Source organism: Haliaeetus albicilla, chromosome 28 (assembly GCF_947461875.1).
Source record: "Haliaeetus albicilla chromosome 28, bHalAlb1.1, whole genome shotgun sequence".
NCBI classification, from domain to species: Eukaryota; Metazoa; Chordata; class Aves; order Accipitriformes; family Accipitridae; genus Haliaeetus; species Haliaeetus albicilla.
In genome coordinates this window covers 2,326,385-2,351,461 of record NC_091510.1, presented here as the reverse complement: position 1 = coordinate 2,351,461, position 25,077 = coordinate 2,326,385, and the positions used below count along the sequence as shown (strand labels likewise).

Below are 25,077 nucleotides of genomic sequence, written 5' to 3'. Positions count from 1 at the left end.
TCAATTTAGAGCTTCAGTTTTATTAAGTGTATATGGCAGATTCTTTATTATTTTAAAATTAGTTTTAGTTCAAAAATTCTCATGACTTTGCCAAAAATATGGAGAATAGTAATTGTTACTAAACAAAAACACTTTTCAAATTCACTCTGAACACAGAATGAGACGAACCTTTTTTAAGAGTTAATTTTACAAAAAAAAATCATTAAAAGAAAATAACAAGTTTATGAAAGGAAAAGATTGAGAAGTATTGTATCAAATATGTACATCTTGCAAATACATATATACACTCATACACACACATATGGAAGTGTAGAAGTTATTAATACCCTGGGTTTTGTTTTGCAGTCCCAGGCTGTCCAAAGCAAATAAGTAACATATTCTCCGGTATCCACAGAAATTTTTGCTTACATGGACAAAATGCCCATATTTGTCTTTTCTGAATTTTTTAAAATTAAGAAACACAATGAGCAAATGCATTGCAATAAATACAGCATATTTCTGTTTTTTATATTATATTTAGAATAATTTGTTCTCACATGAACCTCAAACCTGACAAGAAACCACTAATGACATTAGTTAGCACTCCAAGGACAGAGGAATCTGAGTTAAAACAATTTACCTGCAGGAGCTCAGGAAGATTCCCCACAGTACACACTTTGACATTCTTCTGTTCAGTTTCCTGACACAATTTTTCTGGATCCCTGCTTTGCAAGTTGTACTTATTTAAATTTTCTTGTTTGCTCTTGGATTCACGCAGATTGTTTGAATACAAACTTGATGTGTAACCTGTGTGTTATAATACACCTCTAAATTTAGCCCTAATATTTTAGGTTTTAGTTTAGATGTATGCCACAATGTTCAATAAATTTTCCTCTTATAAGAATTGTGCTTGTTTTAAAGGTGCTTGTTTTAAAGCACTTTGTACTATCAACAGTGTTAAAAATGCATGATTTTAACATAGCAATGAAAAAAGTTAGAAAACTCTTATATAAGATGGCTGCTTTTGTTCTTGAAATTACTGAGCCAGACTGCCATCTATTGGAAAATAAATATTTTTTAAATTGTACTGTTTTTAAAAAAAAACGAAACTACTCTAGGTTTTTGTCAAAAGCTGATTTTGCTAGCAATAATACTTAAGACAGCTTGATTTTTTAAAAGGACACACCTAAGTTAACTAAACTGTGATACAATCAAGGATTTTCCTACATCTTTTTCCACCTCATGATTTCTGGAACATGTTTCAAAGCACAGCTCCTTTTCTGACCTGCTGAACAATCAAATCCCAGTTATTTGGAGTGAAAGTTTTGTATTTAGCAAACACAGAAAAACTACTATGTCAGGACTGAATGATCCACAAGTATAAAGCTTTCCTAGCTTGCCTGCGCAGCAGCTCTCAGGGCTTTCCATGTCTTTGCATACAGAGGGGAACTAGAGAGTGTATTCAAGTCACAATGACAAAAAAAATGGGAAAAAGAGGCAGACAGGAACTGGGAGTTAAAAAAAAAGAAAATCTATGAATCCACCATTAACCCCACCCCATGTACAAGCCTTTGAGAAAAATGGGCAATTCCAACTAAAATGATGCCTGTGTATATAAATGCCTTTTTGGAGCTCTCTCTGAAGTAGCATAATAACCCACATTTCCAGCTGCAAAACTATGTTCAATTTGGTCTTTAATTGTGAAGCCAATGAACAGGGGATTGTCATCTGATCTCATAATATACATGTTTTAATGACTGGTGAAGATAGACTAGGAAACATGGAATTAATATTTTACACAACAGCACATCAGAAGTACATTGAAACACAGCTAGAGTTGCAAAAGTCAATCACTGAAATTATAAAGTTTCAAGTGTAGCTTTAACTTGACTTTTAGTTTATTCTTTATAACATAGTCTTCAAATAAAAGATCACGTTAACTTAGCCCTGCTCTCAGAATTGCACTGGTATTTTTCCAGCGGTTGTAAAATCCAGAAAGAATACTGGAGGGGGAACAACAGGCTGATGCTCAGTCCTTTCATGTGGAAGACTACAAAAGTGATGTTAAAACCCACCCTTATGCCACAGAGAGAACTGAACACCACTCTTCCACTTCCCAGATAAAGCCTTTTATTATCAAGTTACTGCATTAAAAATCAGGCAACCCCACTACCCTTACACTACACAGTGAGCCCTGCTCTTTCAAATAAAAGTGGCTGGCACTTAAATTCAGGAGAGAATTCCAGGCTGTGGATCCTAGACAGACAGACACTCCCTTCTGCAGTCCTGAATCAACCAAAACCTTATTTAGCCAGAGCAGTACCACAGGCAATTTGGACCTCTTCAAAAAAGCTTCAAAAAAAGTTGGGTTTCTTTTTTGTTGTTGGGGTTTTTTTGGTTTTTTTTGTTTTGTTTTAAAGAAAAAAAAAAACTTTGAAATACACTCTGCTTCCTGATGCTTTCTCTTTCATATGCCCATGCTATCCTCAGGAGGTGGCTCCTGATGCTCCTTGCTCCAACTTATTAAGTTTTTGACCCATGAGCTATAATTCCAAACAGAAATTCCCATATCTTGGTCTCCTATTTCTCTGAACAATAGCATGATGCAAAAAATGCAGATGTCTCCTAGCAGTCAGTTCCTTTGCAGAACCTCTCTAAGGGTCACAAAGTGTCATGACTTGGGGTTTTGGAACCTGTTCAGATCACTGGACTACAGGAGAAGTTGAAAAGCCTGCACCAGACGTTGTCTCTGGAACCAACATTTGTCAGGGAAATGGCATCACCTGACACATTACCAACAGGGACCCGACTCCTACACCTCCTCAGAGCTGACACTGGCACAGTCAGCAATGAAAATTAGGGGAAAAACTGCTGATTTGAACCTGAAGTGCTTGCTTGTAGAGGCACACCAGGCGCAGTTCCAGTCCTGTGCCAGAGCTGGTAACAGAGAGAGACAACACTGGGTCCTGCAGGGACAAAGAGCCTGTGCTCCAGTGTCACCACACACCATGCTGCCCCAGCTTCCAGAGGGTCTTGGCATGTGCAGCAGCAATGAATGTGAGCTGAATGAATGCAGACAAGAGAAGACCCTGCTTACCCTACTGAGACTTTTATGGAAGCTTCCCAGGGCTTCAGAAGAAGCTGCAGGAATTTTTCTCTTCTTTAATACATACCCAAGGAATCTATTTCTGACTCTCCATATCTATATATGTCTCCACATCTCTGTCTCTCCATGTTCTTGTACATAAATATTCATTTAAGTTTCTTCAATCATCACCCTACTGTCACACTTCTATCACCATGCTCGCTGGTCCTGCCCCCAGAGTAGTTTGGCAGCATTCACCATTGCACCCATTTTCAGAGCTCAGCAGAACTCTTCATTTTAGTGCTTCTTCCCGATTACTCTTTGATGTCTCCTTACAGCACGTGCACGTTTTCGTGTCACCCGTGCACTGTACAGGGAGTCTACACACCAAGGGAAAGCAGCACTTCCCTGAAACTAAAAGACAGCATGTCAAAACTGGGAACAATTTCCTTTTTTTGATGCAAGGCAGCCAGGTAGCAACTGAACAGACTGAGTGACCTTAAAATACCTTAAAAAAACCAAAATGGATGTTTTAGATCAAACAGGAAAATCCCACATCACAGCAAAGATTCCTCTCCATATAGGCCTGCATAGTTGGGTTTACTCTAGGGGAAAACACACTCTGCCCTCCATCCTGACTTTGTGTTGGGAGTGTATACCCATCATCCTGATTGTAGTTTTCTTTGAAAGAATAGCTGGGTGCACTAGTAGGAGAGCACCGCGACATGCTTTAAACAGTCCCTGTTTTTGAAGATCTGTTTTCACATGTAGTTCAATATATAAATAGATGAAATCTCAAAAACCATATTGCCTAATTTACCTTTGTATTTGCCTGCTGCACATAAATTACAGATTTAGTGTCTGAATACTTCCTATTCCCATTGTATTTTATTTAGGTCTGTAAAAGTTTCAGTCCGAGTAGATAGAATTATATGGATTACATTTTCTGCAAAACAGCAGCTGAGCAGATTTACATAGCAGTTAGCACCTAAATACAGAGAGACACTAGCAATATGTATAAAAATGCCTAAATGGGGTCGCTATCTTGTTCAGACTGACTCAACACGGGTTATGTATCTAATCATTCAAACATCTAGATGGGCTTTACAAAAGGATCTACTGCATTTCAAGGCAGCTAACCATCTTTGTAAATCTCATTCTGCCTACATATATTGTAATAAATCCTCTAGAACATAGAAGTCCTTAACTTGCCTGGTTTTCCCCACATATGAGAGCATAATTTTTCTTAACTTATGAACTACATTAATTGAAATTTAGCACTTAGCATTTTCCCTCTGTTCTGTGCTTTATTCCCTGGGCAATCCCATTTACTTTACTTATTGAGGAAGAGAATTCAATTTAAAAAAAAAAGCCTTGTTACACTGTAAAGAAAAAATGAATCCTAGAGCACTTTAGTCACAGGATTAGTAGTAATGAAGTCCTATTTTCAACTGTAGCTGGAAATCACTGAAGTATCACAACCACAACAATTTTCAGTATGAGAAACTCAGACTACTGGGAAAGCTATGTTGTAATAATAAGAATCATAACTGAAGATGCTTAGCTTCTTTTTGGGGGACGCTTCTGATGACATTCTGCAAGCATTTAGACTTCAGTATAGTAGTAAGCATACTGATTTCAACTAATTTCTCAAAAACCCCTTCCTTGCACTCCCCACACTCAAAAGAACAACTAACCTGAACTTTTGGTCCTATTAGCAGTACCATAAAAAGCCATTCTGAGATGTGGTAAGCAGTATCTTTGTAAAATAATGGGAACATTAAATTCTAAATCTGTAAGGACCACATGTTATCTCATTTTTTTCTATTATAATGTTAGACTTGTACTATTCTTACTCTTGTACTATTTCTTTCTTGAATGTGCCATAAGTAAAGCAGATATAACTGAATATATTGTCTTTGTATCCCATCTTACTTACTACATTAAGCTTGGTTTGGCTTCCACTGGTCATAAGTTCTTCCTCTGATACTTTACTAAAATTGTCCAGATAATGGTCTGATATTGTATGAGACAGATCTTCAAAAGAGTATTCCTTTTCTTGGCACAATTTGATTTCATCTAAGAGCTTTGATAATTCTCCAGTCACAGCTTCACCTTTAAAAACAGACACACCATTAGTCAATAATTAGAATACCAGGGGTAATTTATGCCTAAAAAGGAAATGCACATTCTTTAAATTTTATTGAGTATCTGTTATATTCCATGCCTTATCATCTAAACAGTGATCTTCATGCACAGTTCTCCCCTCAAAATAATGGCATCTCATTCCAGAATGGGAATCACTGGAGATAATCTACACACTTCTGCATTCCCCTATACCTTGCATTTAATTAGGATTAATTACAATATATACTTACCCCTTCTCTGTTTACTAATCTTGAAAATTGGCTAGAAATAGCAACTATCGAAGAATGTCAAATTAATCCAAGAAAGGAAAGTTTCTACAAACATACAAAATCAGCGTCCCATACTCTGCATTGGGTTCATGTTTGCTGCTGTAATCAATTAATACACTAGATCAGTTCCATAAACCATAAGTAGGTTGGAACGGAATTTCCAAGAATGCACATTTGTCCCATCAAAGTAGCCATGTTTTATAAAGAATTCTTGCTCACTTTCCTGGGATTAAATGGAATGGTGGAAGGATCTACTCCACAAAACCCACAAGTTTAAAACACACCTCACTACAGCAGTCTATCAGAAACCCATGTTTAGTCCATTCTGCATTGTGTTTCATGTTTTCTCCTTAATTTATCAGACATCTTTAGTTAAAAAAAAAATCTACCAGAATAGTAAGAAAATGGGCTTTATACATCTATACTAACTGAGGGCCACTATTAGAAACACTGGTGGTAATAAGGATTAGAATCTCATTGAGTGCTAACTTTTCTGCAAATAGCCCACTGCCAGCAGCAAGACCTCCATAGAGTAAAAAGCTGCTGGTTAGAAATAACTGCATTAGGTTCTGATAATCTATCATGTGTGTTACACAGCTACCTTCAGTAAGGGCAATGAAAATGAGTGAAAGCCTAGTTTTTCTAAATAAGAAAGCCCTCCTCTTGACTAGGTTTACAGGAGTCATACTGTTGGAAACTACAGTCCTTAGACTTGATAAAATAGAAAGATAATTCCATTTTACTCCATCTTTGGGAATAAAATGCTGAAAAGGAAAAACAGAGCGAGCATATTAAGCTCAGCATACGTATAATGCACATATGTACATTCATGTAACTAAAGCAGCCCCAGATAAGATTCTATCTGCTTGGTCTAGAGCTCTTTTTTGTGTCATTTTTCTTCATAGTCACTGTTTGTTATGCTAGGTAAACATAAATATTTTAAAATATTTTTTAAATTACAACTATGGCCAGTTATGACTGAAATTTTCAGAGCCAGGAACAAAAGCTATTAATTAATAAGCATCTAATTGCCTTTTAATATCCAAGTAACAAAAGTGTTGCACTCAATTCTTGTTACTCTTAGTCAATGGTAACTTTGCATAAAACTTGTAAAATTAAACAAAGATATAATCAGGTTTATTTATATTCTGCTTTTTAATTGGAAATTTGAAATTATTCCATATTATGATAAGTAAAAATTGGAAGCAAATTACCTAAAAATTAAGACCTACTCTAAAATCATGATGCAGTGCCCTGGAAATAAACAGGACTATTGTTTCCTAGACAATTATGTTCATGTCCCCAGTCCCATGTTCTCCCACATACAGCCTGCAATATTTCTTACTGGGCAAGAATGAATTGTGTGGCAAAACTGGAACTGCAAGGGTGCTGACCAACCTGTGAGTAAGTGTATACTAACTGGCGGGCCGATTGCTACCAGAACAAATAAATGAAAGACAAATTTTGCCTATCTCTTTCAGTTCAGGTACTAATTAAGGTCTCTCCTCTATCTAGGTACTTATTTTCCTGAAAGTCACAGAAAGGTAATTGATACTGCTATCCCTCTTCCAAATTTGGTTTAAATTATTTGAAATTAGATTGTGAAAGAATGGCAGACAGATGGATGGGAAGCACAATCAAGTACAATTTCTTTCCTTTAGAATCAGATTACACAGTAGACAAGCAAAAGCCAGCTAGCACGTTTTACAGTATTTATACCTTGAAAGCAGAAACAAACATGAGATCATGCCCTTATCGTTAAGAAGTAAAACATATTTTAAAAATATTTACTACTTAATTTCAGGACGGGTATTTCTATTGCATAGGGTAGTTGACTTCATGATTCTACTAATCTCAAAGGAACTACTTATCTTTTTACACCATATGTCTGTTAAGTACCCCAATGGGAACCATGAATGGAACTAGAGCATTCCTTTACTATCACCATGAAGATCATAATCTGGCATGCAGCAGTAAGCTTGGTTTTCTCATGAATAAAAATTCTCCCTGTAAACATGTTTTAAAAAAAACTGAACACAACACACACACCCCCCCCCCCAACAAAACCAAAATAGTGAGGCTTAGTTATTTGCCAGCGGTCAATTACATTTACTGTGGATGATTACAGAAGGCAGAAGTCAGGTTTGGTTCTACAGAAGGATGATTTTCATGGAAGAGCAGGACAACATCCCACTCAGGAAGCACCCTACGCGAGTGGCTGTGGTGCATAAAGGGTGACTCAGACCATAAGATGAAAGTGCATGCACACAACAGCGATAGTCACGGTGTATGAAAGATATGTTATGAGATGAATGGAAGAGCAGTACACGCATGATCTTTGAAAGAGGCATCCAAATGTAACACAGTTGGAAGAGGTACTCACTGGGAAAGATAAAGGAAACAATCTTTAACTTGAATGTGAACAATGCCTGCAGAGTATTTTGACACATCTATTATCTTGGTTTACTTCATTATGAAGTGTGTAAGGTCAGATAAATTAAAAAGACTTAAGATCACATGATGTAATACATCATAATCCATCAGTGACTTCTCTGAGGATACAGTTCTTTGCTTTCCTATATGACATGGATTACAGTGTATATAGTCAAGATAGGTAATTCATGACGGAAAAAAGCTTCTCAGTATCAATAACTTCCTTAACATCTCTTTTTCATTTTGTATGTTTGTATGAATGTGTCAGCAATGTAATTTTAATATTAAAGAGAAGTTCAGTACAGCTTCTGTATTCACAGAGTACATGTATTTACTTTTAGCCTTTGGAGACGGAGGAACTTCTGGGGACAAAATGCAAGACTGATGTTCTGCACATTCCAGTGGGCGTTCCTCTGAAACACTTGCATTTCCCGTTTCCATATATTCTGCAATTTAAAGATACACATACACTTAAACTCCTGAATTAAGGGGGTTTATTCCAATCAAAAGTATATTTGCTACTTCATTTTTCATTAAAGCCTTTCCAGTTTTTCATATTACAACCTTGTAATTATTCATAAACACTGCTGCAAGGCAATCATTTATTGGAAGTATTATAAAACACTAAAATGGCTAATTCTTTAATCTGCTGAAACTGTTACAGAAATCTCATTGTAGGAGTAATGGGTTGTGACTATCTCTGTGTTTTTCCTGTCCCCTTGAAATATCTGTGTAACTGTTCCATTATATTATTACCATTGAAAGACTCTTTTGTTCTAAATTTGTGAAGAGTTCTTGGACAAGATATTCAGGATATTCAAAATAAGTAGATATACTGATACTGTTAAGAAAACTAAATATTCTGCTTGCAGCACAGAGCAAGTGTATGAGAAAAAAAGAATGCAAACTCAAAAATTTAGTTAAAACCAGCAGTCTAAAAAGCAGAGTTCCAAAATGTTTGTGCTTTTCCTCCTTAAAACTTCCCTTGTCCCACCTTCATGCTGATGTTTATAAAAACAGAAAAACGTGGAATGCTGAATGTGCTAAACTTCAGTTTCATTACTATTATTTTTGTGTAACTATATACATTATTTTCGCATGCTTTTCTACACAGGCTATCTCAATGGGACACCAAAACCTTAATGAATGTTATTGTAGGACAAATATTTAAATAATAAATTAGAAATTAATTTATGCAATAGTGGTGCTTTTTTTCCAGCAGAGTGACTGCTTCTCAGTTCAGGCAGTTATTCTGCATCTGCATTTTCTTGATTTTCTGAGGCTGCTGAAACAAGTTCTTTCTGATACCAGATAGTAACCACAACAGCACATGTTACAAGACACATAAAAGCAAACTAAAATATCTGCTCTCATCAATATCAAACTGAAAGACTGAAGAGTTTCTGGGAAGTGAAATCTCTCCGATTTAATTTCTACAGTCTACAATGCACTTGGTTAGCTTGCTGTTATTCCTGATTAAACGACAAATCCCAAACCCCAAATACAATCTGTGATAAAATAGACATCTGAGAAAATTAAAATGGAAATGGCAGAGAACAGCATGCAGTTTCAGAATGCTTTGCAGGTTGTTGGGGGTTTTTTAAAGAATGTATGATTTGAAAGTGTCATATATTAAGTTTGATAGTTGGCAATGGTCCCCTGGATAACCTGTCATACATTTCTTCATATGAAAGTGGGCATTTCTATTTTGCATGTGTAGCACTGAAAACAAAGAAGAGCTGTAAGAGGCCATGAGAAAACCAGCAGCGTGACAAAATTCTCTGGTATGTTTTCCAGCTCTGCCAGCTATATTATTTGTCAAGTTAATGTGCAAGATGGAGGAGAAACAAAAAGGAAGCTAGACCCAAAGAAAAATAAAAGGAAAAAAGCAATTCGTGCCTGAAAATATTTGCTTGATAATTGTGCAACCATCCAAAAGCAAACCTAAAATGAAATTCTACCAGGTTGGAGTGTTAAAATTATTAGATCAATACAGATATTATTAGGAAAGGAAATGCAGGGGGGATTGCAAAGGACTGACTTTGCTGTCCAATATCATTTAAGACTGTGGTTTTAAAATAACACTCCATTTTTATTCTTTGTCAGGCCCCACTTTCAGACCAATGCACTTACCTGCTAAAGGCTAGTTCTGAGAAGGAAATCCCAAGTTCAACCTAAGTCTCAAATACTTACTTTAAAAATTGCAGAGTTCCTTCCAGAAAACCTCTACAAAAGGCTTAGCACAAGGTATGGTGTAGAGGTTTAGAAAGGGCCAGCAGGATGCAACCCTTAAAACTTAGACTTCTGTGGGACTTCTACCCTTAACTTGGTTTTATACTATTGAAAATTCTATCATATATGTACAAGACAAATAAAGACATGGGCTCAGTTGCGAGAGGCTTATAGTCTAGGTAAATGCATACTAACACACAATATTATCAAAGAAACAGATGCAAAACAGGTGATCTGTGTCTGGAGCCAAAGGCAAAGTACACACAAGCCCTGGATGCTTTCATCAACAACCAAATTCTATCCACCTGCAGCTGGCTAGAAATTCACCTTCAAAGCCTGCCCAAACTTATTGAAAAAGATGTACACTGTAGGCAGAGCAGGTGATGGTGTCAGTGACTTGAGAGACTGCTCTGGATTCTATCCCTTTCCTCAAAAAAGGAAAGATAATTTAGAACAAAGCCAAGCATAGTCAATTATACCACTTAATGACCAGCACAGTTTCCCCAGCTGTGGTCCCACAGAGTTTAGAGAAAAGCCTATCATTCTCACAATTGGGGAGAATAAAGGCTATTTGGGACACAACCAGATTCATAATGCTTCCTTCACCAGCTTACTGTCACCCTGGTCCGTGTTTCACAGCCAGCCAGCATGACTAGCATGGAGGGGGTGAAGGAAGCATAGGTTAATACATGCTTCGGAGATGTTGCCTCACCATACTGCTTCGGGAAGAATGGAGTGGTTTACTTCGACTCAAATAGCACATTACAGTTCAGTAAAGGATTAATACTAGGAATCTCAAAAACTTTGCCTGCTTAATAGCATTCTTTCCTACAGTTACCTGATTTTACCATAGCCCCACTCAATCTAAACAACACACAAAAAGTGATAGCATGAAAGTGGTCACACAACAGCAGAAATAAGAGCAGTGAGGAACACGAACCCCAGAAGATAACAAGCACTGGAGAGTTTGAGCAGCTGGAACTGCAGCTTTTGCAGCTTCTGTGACACCGGTTAGGTCAAAGCCGAGCAGAAGGAAAAGCATTTGCACATAAGTGGGGCAGCACGGCTGCCTCCCAGCAGAACGGCCAGAGCAGGGAAGGTCAGCCATGAAGAGAACACAACCCAGCTCAGCTGGAGCTGCTGTTGAACTTCCAGGAACAGTAAAAGCTCAGGCTGCAGAGCACAGCTTGCTTTAACTTCAGCTCCTCTAGCTCCTAATTCCTCAGCGAAGTGAGAGGGTCAAGATTTTTGCTTTATTTATAAGCCTTGGCTTTTAGAGTAATGGCTACATTAGCATCAGAGAACTTTTTACTTTTCCTTTTAATGGAAAAAAAGACAAACCCAAACAACTTTTTTTTTTTTTAAATGAAATACCAGCTCCTTTCCCTTTGTTTTTGGGGCCTACTTTGGCCATACCATGGGGTGGATTCTCATAGAGTTCCTCCCTAGAGTGACTTCCCCTAAAGAGACCAAAAAGGCTTTTTAAACTCTAAAAAAGCCAAAAGTGATTAGAATAAATCTGAACACTCACCTTTTCAACCAGAAGGCTCTCCAAGTAACTAGATGGGAGGAATAAAACTGGTTTAGAAACCACTCCCCTCCACTGCCAATGTCCCTGCAGGGGCATCCTTCTTCTCCTTCCCTCCGTGTCTTCCTGAAGGGCACCCGCATCCAGAGCGCCCTCTGCCCTCCCAAGGGCTCTCCCAGACCCTGGCTGAGGATCCTGCAGCTCACAGCTACTGAGTCCTACCCCAGCCTAAGAGCTCCCCAAAAAGCTCCACCCAAACCAGCTCATTTGCTCCCCTGACAATGAGCCCACCTGAGACTTGGTAACCCAATTCCTCTTTATAGCAGCAGCAGTTACCAAAAACGACTGGCAGCTGCTACCATCAGGTGTGCTAAGGTGACAAACGAGCTGAGATGGAGGCTGGGCTGACTTCAGTATCCTAAATTTTGGAGGACAATTCTGGATGACTCAGGTTTAACTTAATCCCAGAGAAACCTGAAATCAGTAAATGTTTAAGTTATAGGCACATAAGAAGACTTTTGTGCACGTTTAGGGAAGATAAATGGAAACCAGCACTCGAGTACTGCTATGATCCTGAGATAGGTAAGGGCGCAGCTAAACTTTCAGTCCCCAAAACAACAGCAGTTAAATTACTTCATAAACATAGTTAATACTCTACAGCTTTTGCACTACAGCCTATAAAAAGAGCTGAGAAGTCCCTAGGAAAAAAACAAAACAAAACAAAAACAAAACAACAAAGGGGGATTGAGATCCCAATTCTTTTCATCCCGCACAGCTGTAATTAAATCCTTGACTGGAAACCTATTCCATCTTTCCAGTGGGGCTGGCCTCCTGCACTCAAGGGAATGGAAGATCTACTTGTCCAAAGAGAGGGAGAGAGAGTGAGAATACAAGCAAGCAAGCCAGTGCTAATAACACCAAAGCTATTTAAGTAGAGGGGAGGAGAAAGGAGTCCTGGTTCTGCAGCTGCTTATGCATTTTCCATTTATGAATAATTCGGTAACATGTACAAACAATGTTAGGTTGTTAAGCAGCTTCAGCAGAAGAGAGAGGAAACAGCTTTCCACTACATCTCCCTCCATACTGTCTATGCAGCAGAGCTTATTGTGCCTTCCTGGGGCTCGTGTCATTTTTCATCTGTTTATCTACTAACTCCTTTTTCTCATAATAACAAGAATTCTGCTTCCAGAAATAGTAAAAGAGCAAGATTCTAACAGAGAGCATAGTGGGCTGTGGAGAAAGAGTTGAAAGATGGTATAGCATGCACCTGCGTCACGTTCACATGTGCTAAAACTAAAACACAGCTGGTCGGTTTAATTTTAGGCCTACTAGCCTTGGCAACATCCCTTTTATCTTCAATGCCTAATTATAAAGCCCTAAGTGCCAATACTGTTAACTGCTTCAGCACTGAATGCCGTTGTTTCACTACATCCATGAAATGCATCCCGTAGACTGGCCTTACTTGGCACAGTATTCTCATTTTCCGCTTTTTGAGTACATAATGCCTAAACAGCTATTTCTCCATTACCACAATGAGAATCTAAACTGTAATAAGTATTTTTAATTGAGAACAATGCAACTCAGACCTGAGCAAGACACAGAAAATGATGGGACATATATGAAAGAAAAAGAATTAAAACTTGAACTGTCATTTCTAATAATTCCATCTCTAATTAACAGGCAGTAAAAAAAATTCAGGCGGTGTATAGCTTACTCAGCCTTTTTCAGGTTGCTCTTTAAAGTGATCTTTCTATTTATTTTACTTCTATCAGATAACATGCCAAAATCTCCAAAAAGATGGCAGACTTTGCAAACACACAAAAAAAATATTTTTGCAGAAACGTCAATTACTATTTTCTCAGGATAGGGAGAAAAGATGTAAAAATCACAAAAACACTAGGATTACTTCTAAATCCTCACTGCAAAAAGTTGTTTCTTCTTAACCTATAATCTGTAAAAAGTAGTTTTGTAAATATTCTTAAAAACAGGGAGAAAACCAACAGAAACTTCTATCCACAATTCTTAAAATCTGGAGGCCTCATTCACAGGAGGCTACTCATCCTGTAGATTTTGGTATCAGCTGAACACATTTAGTATTACTGCCTCCATGAACTGCTTCTAAAGACAGAAATTACTTTCTTCGCCTTCAAAGAAGTTTCTCATAAATATCCTCAAAACCAAGTCATTTTCTTTCAAAACTTTTCTTACAACTCCATTACCCCTCTGCGTATAGGACAGAACACTACCTATCAGGCCCACCAGTAATACCGGTCACGTTATTTCCTTGTCTAGTTCTGCCAGTCTATTTAAATATATCCTTCAGTCTTTGTTTTATATTTTGAAAGCTAATGACTTGTGGCAGGGACAAATATTATGCTATGTTAGTACTATAAACTGCGCAAAAACACTCATAACAATGCAAGGAGGAAATGGTAAAAATTAATGAGAATGCTAGGTGATAAAATCTTACTCTACCCTGGCAACAAGGTGAAAGAATCAATTCAATGCCATTGTGTCTGCATAAAGAAAAAAATTAGGAAGAAACTTAGAAAATGTGGTCGGTAATTGTCTGACACCATTAATGTACTTTCTTTTTCCTGTGAGTCTACATGAAGGCGACATGTAAGCTCCTCTAGACAACCATTTGAAGATAGCAGCTTTACCAGGAATGTATTTGGAAGCCACTGACTCTCTCTCAGCAATTGCCCTTTCTTTGCATGGAATTCATTACCCACTAAAGTCGAACTCAATTACAGTACATTCGGGTTTCCCAAAATCCCAGTGCTTCACTGATTTTTCAGCTACAACAGGATAAATGCTCACACTTCAGTGAAGAGTATACTCAGCTGGCTTTTTAGAAGAGAGTAGGTCTACTGTATCATCAGCAGTGCTAGTACTGAATCCTGTCACTCCTGATTTTATTTTTCAACTTCAGCTCACAGTTCAAACTTTATCTTTGATGGTTAAAACTTCAGTGAACCCTCTGCTGATGAAGAAGAATCTCAGTTGGTTTCACAAGGGAGCTCTGAAGGGACTCCTCAGGTTTTCTTAAGACTCAGAATGACATTTCTGTAAACATTTTTTGTCCTTGCCCATCACTTCTAACTATAAGGCAGACAGAGCAAAATTATACAGCTGCTCATTACAAGCACAGTTTCATCATACTAATATGAGCTGAAACTACTAAGCAGTCATCTTTATATTTTCAAGGCACACATGTGAAAAAGATTGCATGTTGAAGCACCAAAAAGCCTTGAAATTGATATATTTCCTTTTTGTGGTAAAAACTAAGGGCAAGTACTGATCCATCAACATGACAAACCCTTGAGAGGGGTTTGGGTGCTCTATTTTTCATAGAGCAAGGGTACTTTGAAGAAAATTTGTTCATCAATGGGGTTCAGACTGCAAGGTTATCACACTAAGGAGAAAAATGAAACAATACAGAGATACTAAAATGAAAATTAGTTTAGTTGGTGAATGGACATTACAATGAATCTTAGATTAATATCTGAAGGATGATTGATTTGGGTGTCTAACAAAGTGTAAGCTCTGACTGACCCTTTTCCTGCCACTGAAGAAGTTTAAGTATGATATTAATCCTCTTTTCCTCTGCATAGTGGTATGTTCACGCTGCAGCTCAGTGAGGACATAAAGGTCAAGGTTTCGCCATACAGTCTGAGTCAAATTAGGAACTCCCTTCTGCTGATAGGGGGAAGTCCGACTCCCCTCACCCATATCTTCCTCCCCACTTTTTGATGCACATTTCTGCCAGTTACCTGGGATAGAGCTAACTCTGGGACCTGAATCACATAGGAGGCAAGTTCATTAAAACAAGCAAATGTATATTTATATAATTATAATCTTATTTTTATTATTGTTACATACTATTAAATATAAGTAATACAATAAATTACATATTTTATATATTACTGGTTCGCAAACTGAATCAGATCACTTTGCAGTCTCCTGTAAGCAGGGAATATGAAAGAGAACTGTGTAGCTGGAAGTAGGGGAGGAAGAAGGGGGGGAATGGGAGAAAGGGAAAAAGAAAATAGGAAGGAGGGAGAGAGGGAGACCTCAAGGCAAGCTGTTAATTCAGTTCAGCTATAACACGAATCTGCTACTTAAGAGAACACCTCTCCTCCAGCCTGCAAAATTTTTCTTATACTTACAGGAGCTTTGTATCTTCAGTCCATCATCTCACTGGAAAACTTTACTGAAGCTGGCTAACAAGTTTGGAAGTTATTCAGAAAGAAAACCTAAAGGACACAATGTGGCCACATGACCTCATTTTCTCTAGGAAATGTTCTTATGACATAGAGTTATGCGGGAGACTGAAGCATAAGCTAATTCATATGTAGAACCAACACCAAACTGATTAAAATGCCTTATTTAAAGATGGGAATAATCAACACAGGTGGAGATGCAGTAATGGTACCCGCAGGGAACTCCTCTGTCAAACACAGTTAATGAAAAACTAATCTGAAAATGCAGGGAACAAATTCCATAGAAGAGAAGGAATGATATTTAACACTGAGTTACATACTAGCTAATGTTTCATCACTTTACTGCCATCTTCTAGAGTAAAAAATTGAAGTAAACAATGGAGTTCCATCAGTCTTACACCATGAAAGTAAGATGAGGAATGAGAACAAACATATGTACAACAAAATTATATTATTTCTGCTATAATGACAAGAATTACTGCCTGGTTTAATTTTTTTTTAAATTTAAGGAAAATGAGAAAAATGCAATGAAATGTTTGAAAAATCTGTCATCATCTTTCAGTCATAGTTGTTATTTATGAACAAATCAAGCAATTTCAATTGTAGTTTACCATCACAATTTAATGGAACTGCAGTGAAATATTACAATATGTTATTTCATAACGAAGAATGTACAAAGAGTAACTATAAGTGACACACCATGCTAATGGCTATTGTCCGAAAAGAAGAAAGGGTTTAGTCTGAAACTCAGATATTCAACCACTTATTTTTGTGTATCTAGCAAACAAGAATTTTGTCTTTTTAATTCAAAAGACTACTCTTTTATATAATGAAATATTTAAAGAGTAGAAATTACTATGTATCTTAATATTCCTCCATGCTATTCTGATTTGTCTCTAACAAATGTATAACTGAATACGACTTGACTTACCCTGAAGTAGAGCCGCAATTTGGAGTGACTGCTGAGATGGATGCTCTTTAAGAATATCTAAAACGGTTCTACCCAAACTGTCCTTTATGTTGGTATCAATTCCTGAAAAAGAAAATTATCTGTGGTGGAATTTTTAACCCCAAGTACTTCGGATTATAAATGTGGTATATCAGACTCAATTATCTGGCAAATTGAATGCAAGCGGTTTTACAACTGTAGCAGATTAACAGCTGTGTTCTAGCTGAAGTACAGCATCCATTTCTGTTTAAAGCTTGAGTAGCCTAAAATTCACATGCTGACATGGATTGGTTTTATGTTTCTGTAACTCATGGGGATATAAAGTAAGCTTCTTAAACCAAACTTGGGATTATTTTAACAGACTGTTCCTAAGAAACAGGCATCCTGAAAATAATATTTTATAAAATCAAGAAATTCTCTGAATGTTTTTCGTACATTCCTGGATTCTAATTCCCCCCAAACTGCTCTGATTCATTGGTGATTTTCTAGTCAACAGTACCAGTATGTGTTCTGGGAGCAATACTGGAAAAGTTATTAACCTTAGAAGTTTTGTGCTTCATGTCAACATGTTTGAAATTCATGCTCTGAGTAGACTGAAATACCCATATGTAGCATAAGGGCTCTGTGAACAGCCAGAGCATTTCCTCACAGACTGCTCAGACTGTTGACAAAGTAATTGTTTGGCTCGAACCGTGAACGTAACCATAAATACGTTTGAGGCTTATCCTGGATAGGTCTCAGAGAACCTGTTGTACATGACTCTCCACCTTTGTCTTGTAGGGGCTGCACTGGAAATGTTTGCCTTATGCAGTTGGTTTTAGTTTAGATGTACTTTCATAAAAAGTAAAGGCACGAAAGGTCCTAATAAACAGAATGAGATTCTTCTCGGGACACTGAATAGAGGAAATCAGAGGAAGCAGGATTTATAAGGACATTCTGGAAGCAGTGGCAGCTGATTTTCAGAGGCCAGACACACCAACTTACATCTTCCCTTTGCAGTAGCTACTTATAACATCTTCTGAGTCTTTTTTAAAGCGGAACTAGGGAAAAGGGGATTGTTAGATAAAAAAGGCAGAAGGTGGGGAGTGTTGCAGAAGTGCAGAGCATTTGGGGTTGAAGGATTTCACAGGGAAGATTCTGCTCCACTGTCGTACAATTGTATGCTGGCAGAGGCTGTAATGTGTACTGTCTGTAAGAGGTATTCTTCATCTGTGGTCTAAGGGCTTCCTATCTTTGTGTGATGTTCTCCAGTCCTTCCTCTGTTAGATGAATTAATATAAAAAGGCCCTGTCTTTTTCAGGGCAGGTGAAGATCCCTTTCTTCCTCCTTCTTATTCATCCAAACAGGAAAGCATCTTGGACAGACCTTTTTTCCTGAAAACAGATGTTAGGTCAGGTATGCACTAGCTGAGATTCAGACGAGGAGCTGTGAGTAAGACATACTTTCTTTTGCAATATATAACCCCACAAGCACTGACAATAAAGATCAATGAAATCCCTCAGTGTAATGGAAGTTCACATATCTCAGAGAAATAATTTCTAGTATTTTCATTTTCATTGGTCTTCTCATTTATGTGAGAAGACAGTTGTTTAGATGAGTAATTTACCTGCAACAATTCTGAAACTTTTATGTAGTAGACGGGTTTGTAGGGACTCTATCTATATCCCTGTTCTCTTGTCCTTTCAGGACAAATGCAATTCTCGGAGACACAGTGCCTTCCCCTTTCTTCACAGGCACTCAAAGTTTATCCAGGAAATGAAGGAGCAAGCAGGGTGGTATGTTTGTTAGGAATAGCTAAGTGAAGGAAATAAATGTGAACATGAGTCTTCTGGCCTCTAGATCAAAGAATATTCTTGGCTGTCTTTCAGAGTGAATAGTAAAATTTTATATAGCCATTTTGTCCTCAGAATACATTTATTTTCAGAATACAGTGGCATACACTGAGTCATATATGGAATTTCTGAGTCTTAGTGAAAACATCCCTTTTGTTCTCTGTGTATAGTAATTTCTTATTCTAAAAGAACACTATTTTAAAGGAGAGGTATACGTGATTAGATTTGCAAAGGCTGAGAAAGATAACTGTAATTTGTATAATCAAAACTTGAGGAGGCATACACCAGATTAGGAATATTAAGTATATTTGTTCAGTGTTTTCTGTAAATCAGATTTACCTGTTTCAAGTAAAATGCGTACTACCTCCACTTTTCCAAATAGGGCTGCTTCATGTAGCGCACTCCCTTTTTCCGTCTAGAAAAAAAAATATTGTGACATTTAAAATGCAAATTAAAATACCAATAAATCCTTTTGAAAAGAATACATTTAGAAAACAAGTATTTCTTTTTTCCCCTCTATTTTATCTACACATAAAAAACATTGAATGGGCAAGAACAAATACTACCATAATTTTTTTTTTAATTATTCAAGATAACAACAAAAATGCTGTCAGTTCTATGATGAAAATTAATAACTATGTAAGAAAATATAGTAGGGGTGTAATACAACTCCCAATTAACAAGCCTGCATTTGTGTAAAATTTCTAAACTCTATTATAGGCAGTGAAAATCTAGTCAATACCGTCAGTGGAACATAGCTTTTCAGCAGAGTCAGCAAGTTTACTTGTGGACATCTACACTTCGGTGTTTTAATCTGAAACTCTATCACACCCTAGAAGGTCAATTCAGTTGCATGGTGAGAGATGCCCTAGGATATCCCACCTGGCCTCCAGCTGATGTTCCAGTTGATGGTCACATTTGATCTGCATCGTATCTGCCCCATACAGATGTCTTGGATACCCTAAGGCACCTCCAACAGCGTTAGATGCCTATGTTCAGATCGTTTCAATTCTACCTTACATGTCTGTGAACCTGATTTTGCAGATTTCTGTGACACAAAATTCTTTGTGAATGGCCTTTTGCTCAAACAAAATTCACAATACTGAAAACCAAACTACCTCTCTTAACAAGCTACTTTTCTTAGTATTTTATACTGCTGACTGTTACTGAAAAATCTGAACAGAATGCCTTTCCATACAATAGCATTAGCACTAGCTAAAGCACTACTGGATCTCACTGAATCTCTGGCCCATCTCCATTTTTGATAGTAAATTAGATTTTGAGTGGGTTTTATTTGTGGGCACATGTTAAAGGTTTTCCTGCTTGAATTTTTTTTTCTATATTTTATCCAAATGCACCATTGTCATGCTTGCTATGGTGGAAAGACTTTAAAGAAACACAAAACAATTAACTTTGAAATAAAATAGTGATTCATTATTTATTAGTCATATCAGAATGCACCAGTGTTACAGCGATGCAATGACAGAATATTTAGAAGTAATCAGAGATCCTGAGATGGGATGTGAGAACACAGTAAGTGTATATACGTCCTACCAGTTGAGCCTAAAAACTCTTTGTTATGCCCATAACAGGAACACTCACTTTTTACCTTTCTTCACACTTAGTACATGGATGTATAAAGTAGAGCATGCCCAATGTCATTTACCTCCAGCACATCAGGTGTACTAACAGTATAACGGAGAGGAGAAGGAAGTCAGTAAGAGAATATACATATGAAAAACATATCTCAAAACAATTTCTAATCTTTCTATTTTCAGAAGCAATCCAGATGAACATTCATAGACTTATTCTGAACAAGAAGACTACATATTCAGATTTACTTAGAGATGGTTTCAGAATCCTTTACTCAAACAATATCTACAAGAGTTTTCCAGTAACTGCAATTGACTTTAACACTGGACAACTCCGCAAGGACATAGTGCAACCGCAGAGGTACGTGCAGAGCTTAAGGTGCAGCTCAGAAATTTCTGGGAATTAAAACAGTTCTCAGAAAAGTCGCTGATAGCTATAGTTCTGATTACTGAAAAAGGCTTGACATCAGCAATCTTGAAAAAGGCTTTGATGCAGCCTATTGTCCTCTTTGGCATTTGAGTGGATATGGCATTTCCTTTGGATTGGTCACTTACTGACAGGAATAAATCTCAAGACTATTGAGTTGACCTGGTACTATTATCACAGAGTTCCCTGTGAAGTCCAGCTTTGACTCCCAAAATATTTGTCTTTGGAAAGACAGGTGGTGAAATTCAAATGCCACAATGGGGAGAAGTTTGGCACAGTAACCTGCCAGAGAAGAACACCAAAACAGGGACTCAATCACAGATGATCACTCACTGTTTTGAGAAAAGAGGAATGTCTCTCTCATACTTGAACATAGTCATTACAGTTAAACATATACTGTCATATCTGAACATACGCCAGCAACGTGTCCTTGCAGCAGAAAAGCTAACGATGTCCTGGGCTGCCCGAGGAGGAGTGTTGCCAGCAGGTCGAGGGAGGTGACTTTCCCTGCGGTTCACCACTGGTGAGGCCACACCTGCCAGTACACTGCCCAGTTCTGGGCTCCCCAGTACAAGAGAGATCCAGAGCTACTGGAGAGAGTCCCTAAGATGATTAAGAGAGTGGAGCATCTCTCCTATGAGGAAAGGCTGAGACTGTTTAGCCTAGACAAGAGAAGGCTCATGGGGGATCTCATCAACGTGTACAAATAGCTGAAAGGAGGGTGTAAAGAAGACTGAGTGAGGCTCAGTGGTGTCCAGTGACAGAAGAGGTAATGGGGAAAACCTGAAACACAGGAGGTTCTGTTTGAACATAAGGAAACATTTTTTGCCATGCAGGTGACTGAGCCCTGGTGCAGGTTGCCCAGGAAGGTTGTAGAGTCTCAATCCTTGGAGAAATTCAAAGGCTGTCCGGACATGGTCCTGGGCAATCTCTTCTAGGTGACCCTGCTTGAACAGGGGGGTTGGACCAGATGACTTCCAGAGTTCCCTTCCAACCTCAGCGCCTTCTGTGATTCTGCCAGGGATAATAATGAGTGATGTATACACCAACAAAGAAATCCACAGAGGTTCAAATGTTAGAGGAGACCTGAGCACTAAAATTTAGTCCTAATGAGGATAAACTGCAGAGATGGGAAGCAGCTGCACCTTGACTAAAACTGGAGATCATTCTGTACTAATATTAATAAGGAATGGACATACTTTAGTGACAACAGCTATCTAGAATCCATTGCTGTGGCGTGATCTGAGACTGAGAAAGATTAATGTTCCAGCATGCTGAATCAACAGCTTTGAGGACAAAGAAGAGGATCTATCTTCAGCCTCCTCAGTTAAGGGGTGAAAAAGATCCTGATATGGTAATTGTCAGAACTGGCAGCCATCCTTTCTATTGATCAAAATTCCCCACTGGAGGAAAGGCAAGTAATATTTTCCTTGATGAAAGCATATATCTCATAAGAAATGGAATGAAAACTAACACGAGAAGAGGAAATTTCCTGTAGATGTCTGAGGCAAACAAATCTATTTGGGGGCAACTTGAGAGTCAGAAGATAGTTCTGTAACAATGAACCAAAAGCTCAGCTATGCATAAAGGGAGTAGACTAACTTAAGCCACCTACATAGGTAATTCATAGTGTTGGGAGAGGAATCCAAAGCCAAATGCCAGTTTTTCATTTTATACTTTCTTGCTGCTTTGTCTATTCTGCCATGATATTTCCTGTCATATCTGAACATGATCCTGAAATGCTTTACAGGCACTCTGCACTGCCCTGAATTCTGGGGCAGTCTTTGCTTTACAACTCCAAGCTATCAGACAATGCTAATGAATGCCATATCCCAGAAATGAGATATATATTACAAATAGTCTGTTCAAAAGAGGAATTTGAAAGGCACACCATATAAGCAGTGGAATGATCTGTCCACTATATAGGTGATTTTCTGAGCAAGAGGGGAAATATTACCGTGAAACTGAACTAAAATCAGTCTGGGAATATGGAGATTGAAAACACACTTGTAAAACGCAGATGTGTAATCCTGCATGAGATGTCACGAAGATGAATGCTGATGTAAATCTTAAAAGCCCTAGGCAGGATTTCACGGTAATAGTGAATAACTAACAAGTGAATCAGATCCCTCGACCCAAAAACTGTCCAGAAGGCAGAAATGTCCTTGTTACCAGAGAGTTCAGTTACCAAACTCTATTTTAACAGAGGGAAAGTACTGAGCCTCTGGATGAGCAGGGCCAGGAAGTAGATATGTATCTCTTTGTAGATGTACATGTGGCCTACTACTTGAAGATAGAAATAATGTTGTGGGGTGGTTTGGTTTTTTTCTGGTGCAATAGAGCATGTTACACAAATTGGAAGGATTAAAAAATGTAGTTGCAAATAATTTCTATATATTATTTAAGATGTGTTAGAGTTTTTAGGTAGATCTTTTTCACTTATAACAGTGTACCTATGCACTAATATACCTTTGTTGTCTATAGTACAGCAAGCAAACTTAAAATTTATAGACAATATTCACTGCTTTACTTCCTGAAGCTTTCATTGCCTTGGATGATGTTTTCCTGGCAAAGTGAAGACTACCATTATATTTGGAAATTCTTCCACAGTGATATTTAATGCAAAAAATGCTGGTATTTTTTCATGAACATAGTGATCTAAAGTCTGCTTGAGTTTGCATCAACGGATTATATACTGGTTCCCTGGCATAAGTTTTCTGTATATGAAACATACAGAACTATAGCACAAATTGTGCTAAGTATATAATAAACGAGCCCCTGCCCCAAGCAGCTTACAGCTAAATGCAGGTACAATGTCACAGCTGGACACACAAAGCAAGCAAGGATAGAAGGACATTGTCAGTAGGAACACCAGGATGCACAAATCAACTTGGTGTACAATTTGCAGGCTCACATAAAAGCATCAAGGGTTTCATTAGTTAGAGACTTTTTAACCATGTAAATATGCAAGAGCTTGTAATTAAGTCACTTGGCTAGTCCTTATTCATAGGCAGTTGACTATAGTTTTGATATGGATTTCAGACATAATCTGAAGGACGGAATGGTAGCTTTGCATATTGATTCACGGAATATCCTCCATACATAGTGACAGCAAAAAGGAAGGGGCATAGCTCTTTGCAGAAGAACTACAGTGATAAGCAATGGAAATTGCCATTGTTACTGGAACAGACAGGGAAGGCAAATAAGGATAGATGGAAGTTGGATAAGCAGAAGGGGCCAAGTTTTTAAGGTATTATTTACAATTATAAAGTTACTGATTACATGAAACACACTGAACTGTGCAGTATCTTATTTACTGAGGGCCCAAAATCTATCACTCACCCAAAACCTGTGTATTTTTCATATGTTTCAATTTAAATGAAACCTTCAAAGCATAAAGAGATGAAGCAGATTTGTATTGCCCACTTCTAAATAATTTCAGATTGAAGGATATTGGATAGACCTGGGAAATGAATAAAATGTGTGATTAATTCAGTCAAAAATTAAATGCTGTCTACTATTAGTCCAAATATTTGCTATGATTAAAAGTGCTCAGGGAGTACAGAATAGAAAGATAACATGGTTAAAGTAAACTTCCCATTTAAACAAACAAATATTTACAATTACAGAGTGATAGCAAATAGGCTACTTCTATAATTGTCTCTCAACATTCTGAGAGCTCTTTACTGCTGATAAACTGAATTTATTTAACGTGTATGAATATGTACAATTTTATTTACCATACTTTGTATATTGTTCTTTCCCAATCAGTGATGCAGAGCAATTTAATTAATATTAAAAGAGCTGAGTTCAGTTTTAAGTAACAGGCTGATATTGTATGCTCTGCTCAGTTTAATAAGCTGCCAGTAATCATCAACAAAGAATTTTTCAGAGGTTATAGAAGTAATAAGTTAACAACATGTGCAGAGCCAACTTGTCAATATGCTAAGATGCTGAATGAAATGGAACATATTGATGGAGAATATGTATACCGGTGAGAAAATAAATAAATGATATTTCCTTATGGCAAGTAGGACAAACACAGAAGAAACAATATTGCCCAGTGCAAAAAATAAAATAAATAAAAATAAAATAAAATAAACCATTTGCCTAAGAATAACTCAGAAAAATAATATAAACTACTTAAAACAAATTAGAATTAAAAAAAAAGAAAAAAATCCTAGCATTTTAGTGTAGATGGCAAACGGAACAACATTTCTAAAAGAATCTCTCATTTCTTAAAAGAAGATTGTACAAAATTTGCAGCCACTATATTTTTTAAAGACCAGCAAAAAAACTTTTGGTATAACTATAGATAGAAATGGCTTAGGAGAATTCACAGTAGTGCTATAATTATCTAGATTATATAAGAGGAAG

The 25,077-nt window shown here is 37.4% G+C and overlaps 1 protein-coding gene across 8 annotated transcripts in view; it reads right to left on the bottom strand.

Annotated features, from left to right (window-relative positions):
- The window catches only part of ANKS1B (ankyrin repeat and sterile alpha motif domain containing 1B), a 427,100-nt gene that overhangs the window by 337,100 nt on the left and 64,923 nt on the right, over positions 1–25,077 (bottom strand). For 7 of the 8 annotated variants that reach the window (XM_069773749.1, XM_069773747.1, XM_069773753.1 and 4 more), the window contains exons 5-8: positions 19,021–19,096; positions 16,832–16,933; positions 8,250–8,360; positions 5,004–5,179 (exon numbers count right to left, since the gene is read on the bottom strand). In XM_069773749.1, coding sequence (XP_069629850.1) covers positions 5,004–5,179; positions 8,250–8,360; positions 16,832–16,933; positions 19,021–19,096 — 465 coding nt within the window. The remainder of the gene's footprint in view (positions 1–5,003; positions 5,180–8,249; positions 8,361–16,831; positions 16,934–19,020; positions 19,097–25,077) is intronic. The other variant, XM_069773750.1, reaches the window with a different exon arrangement.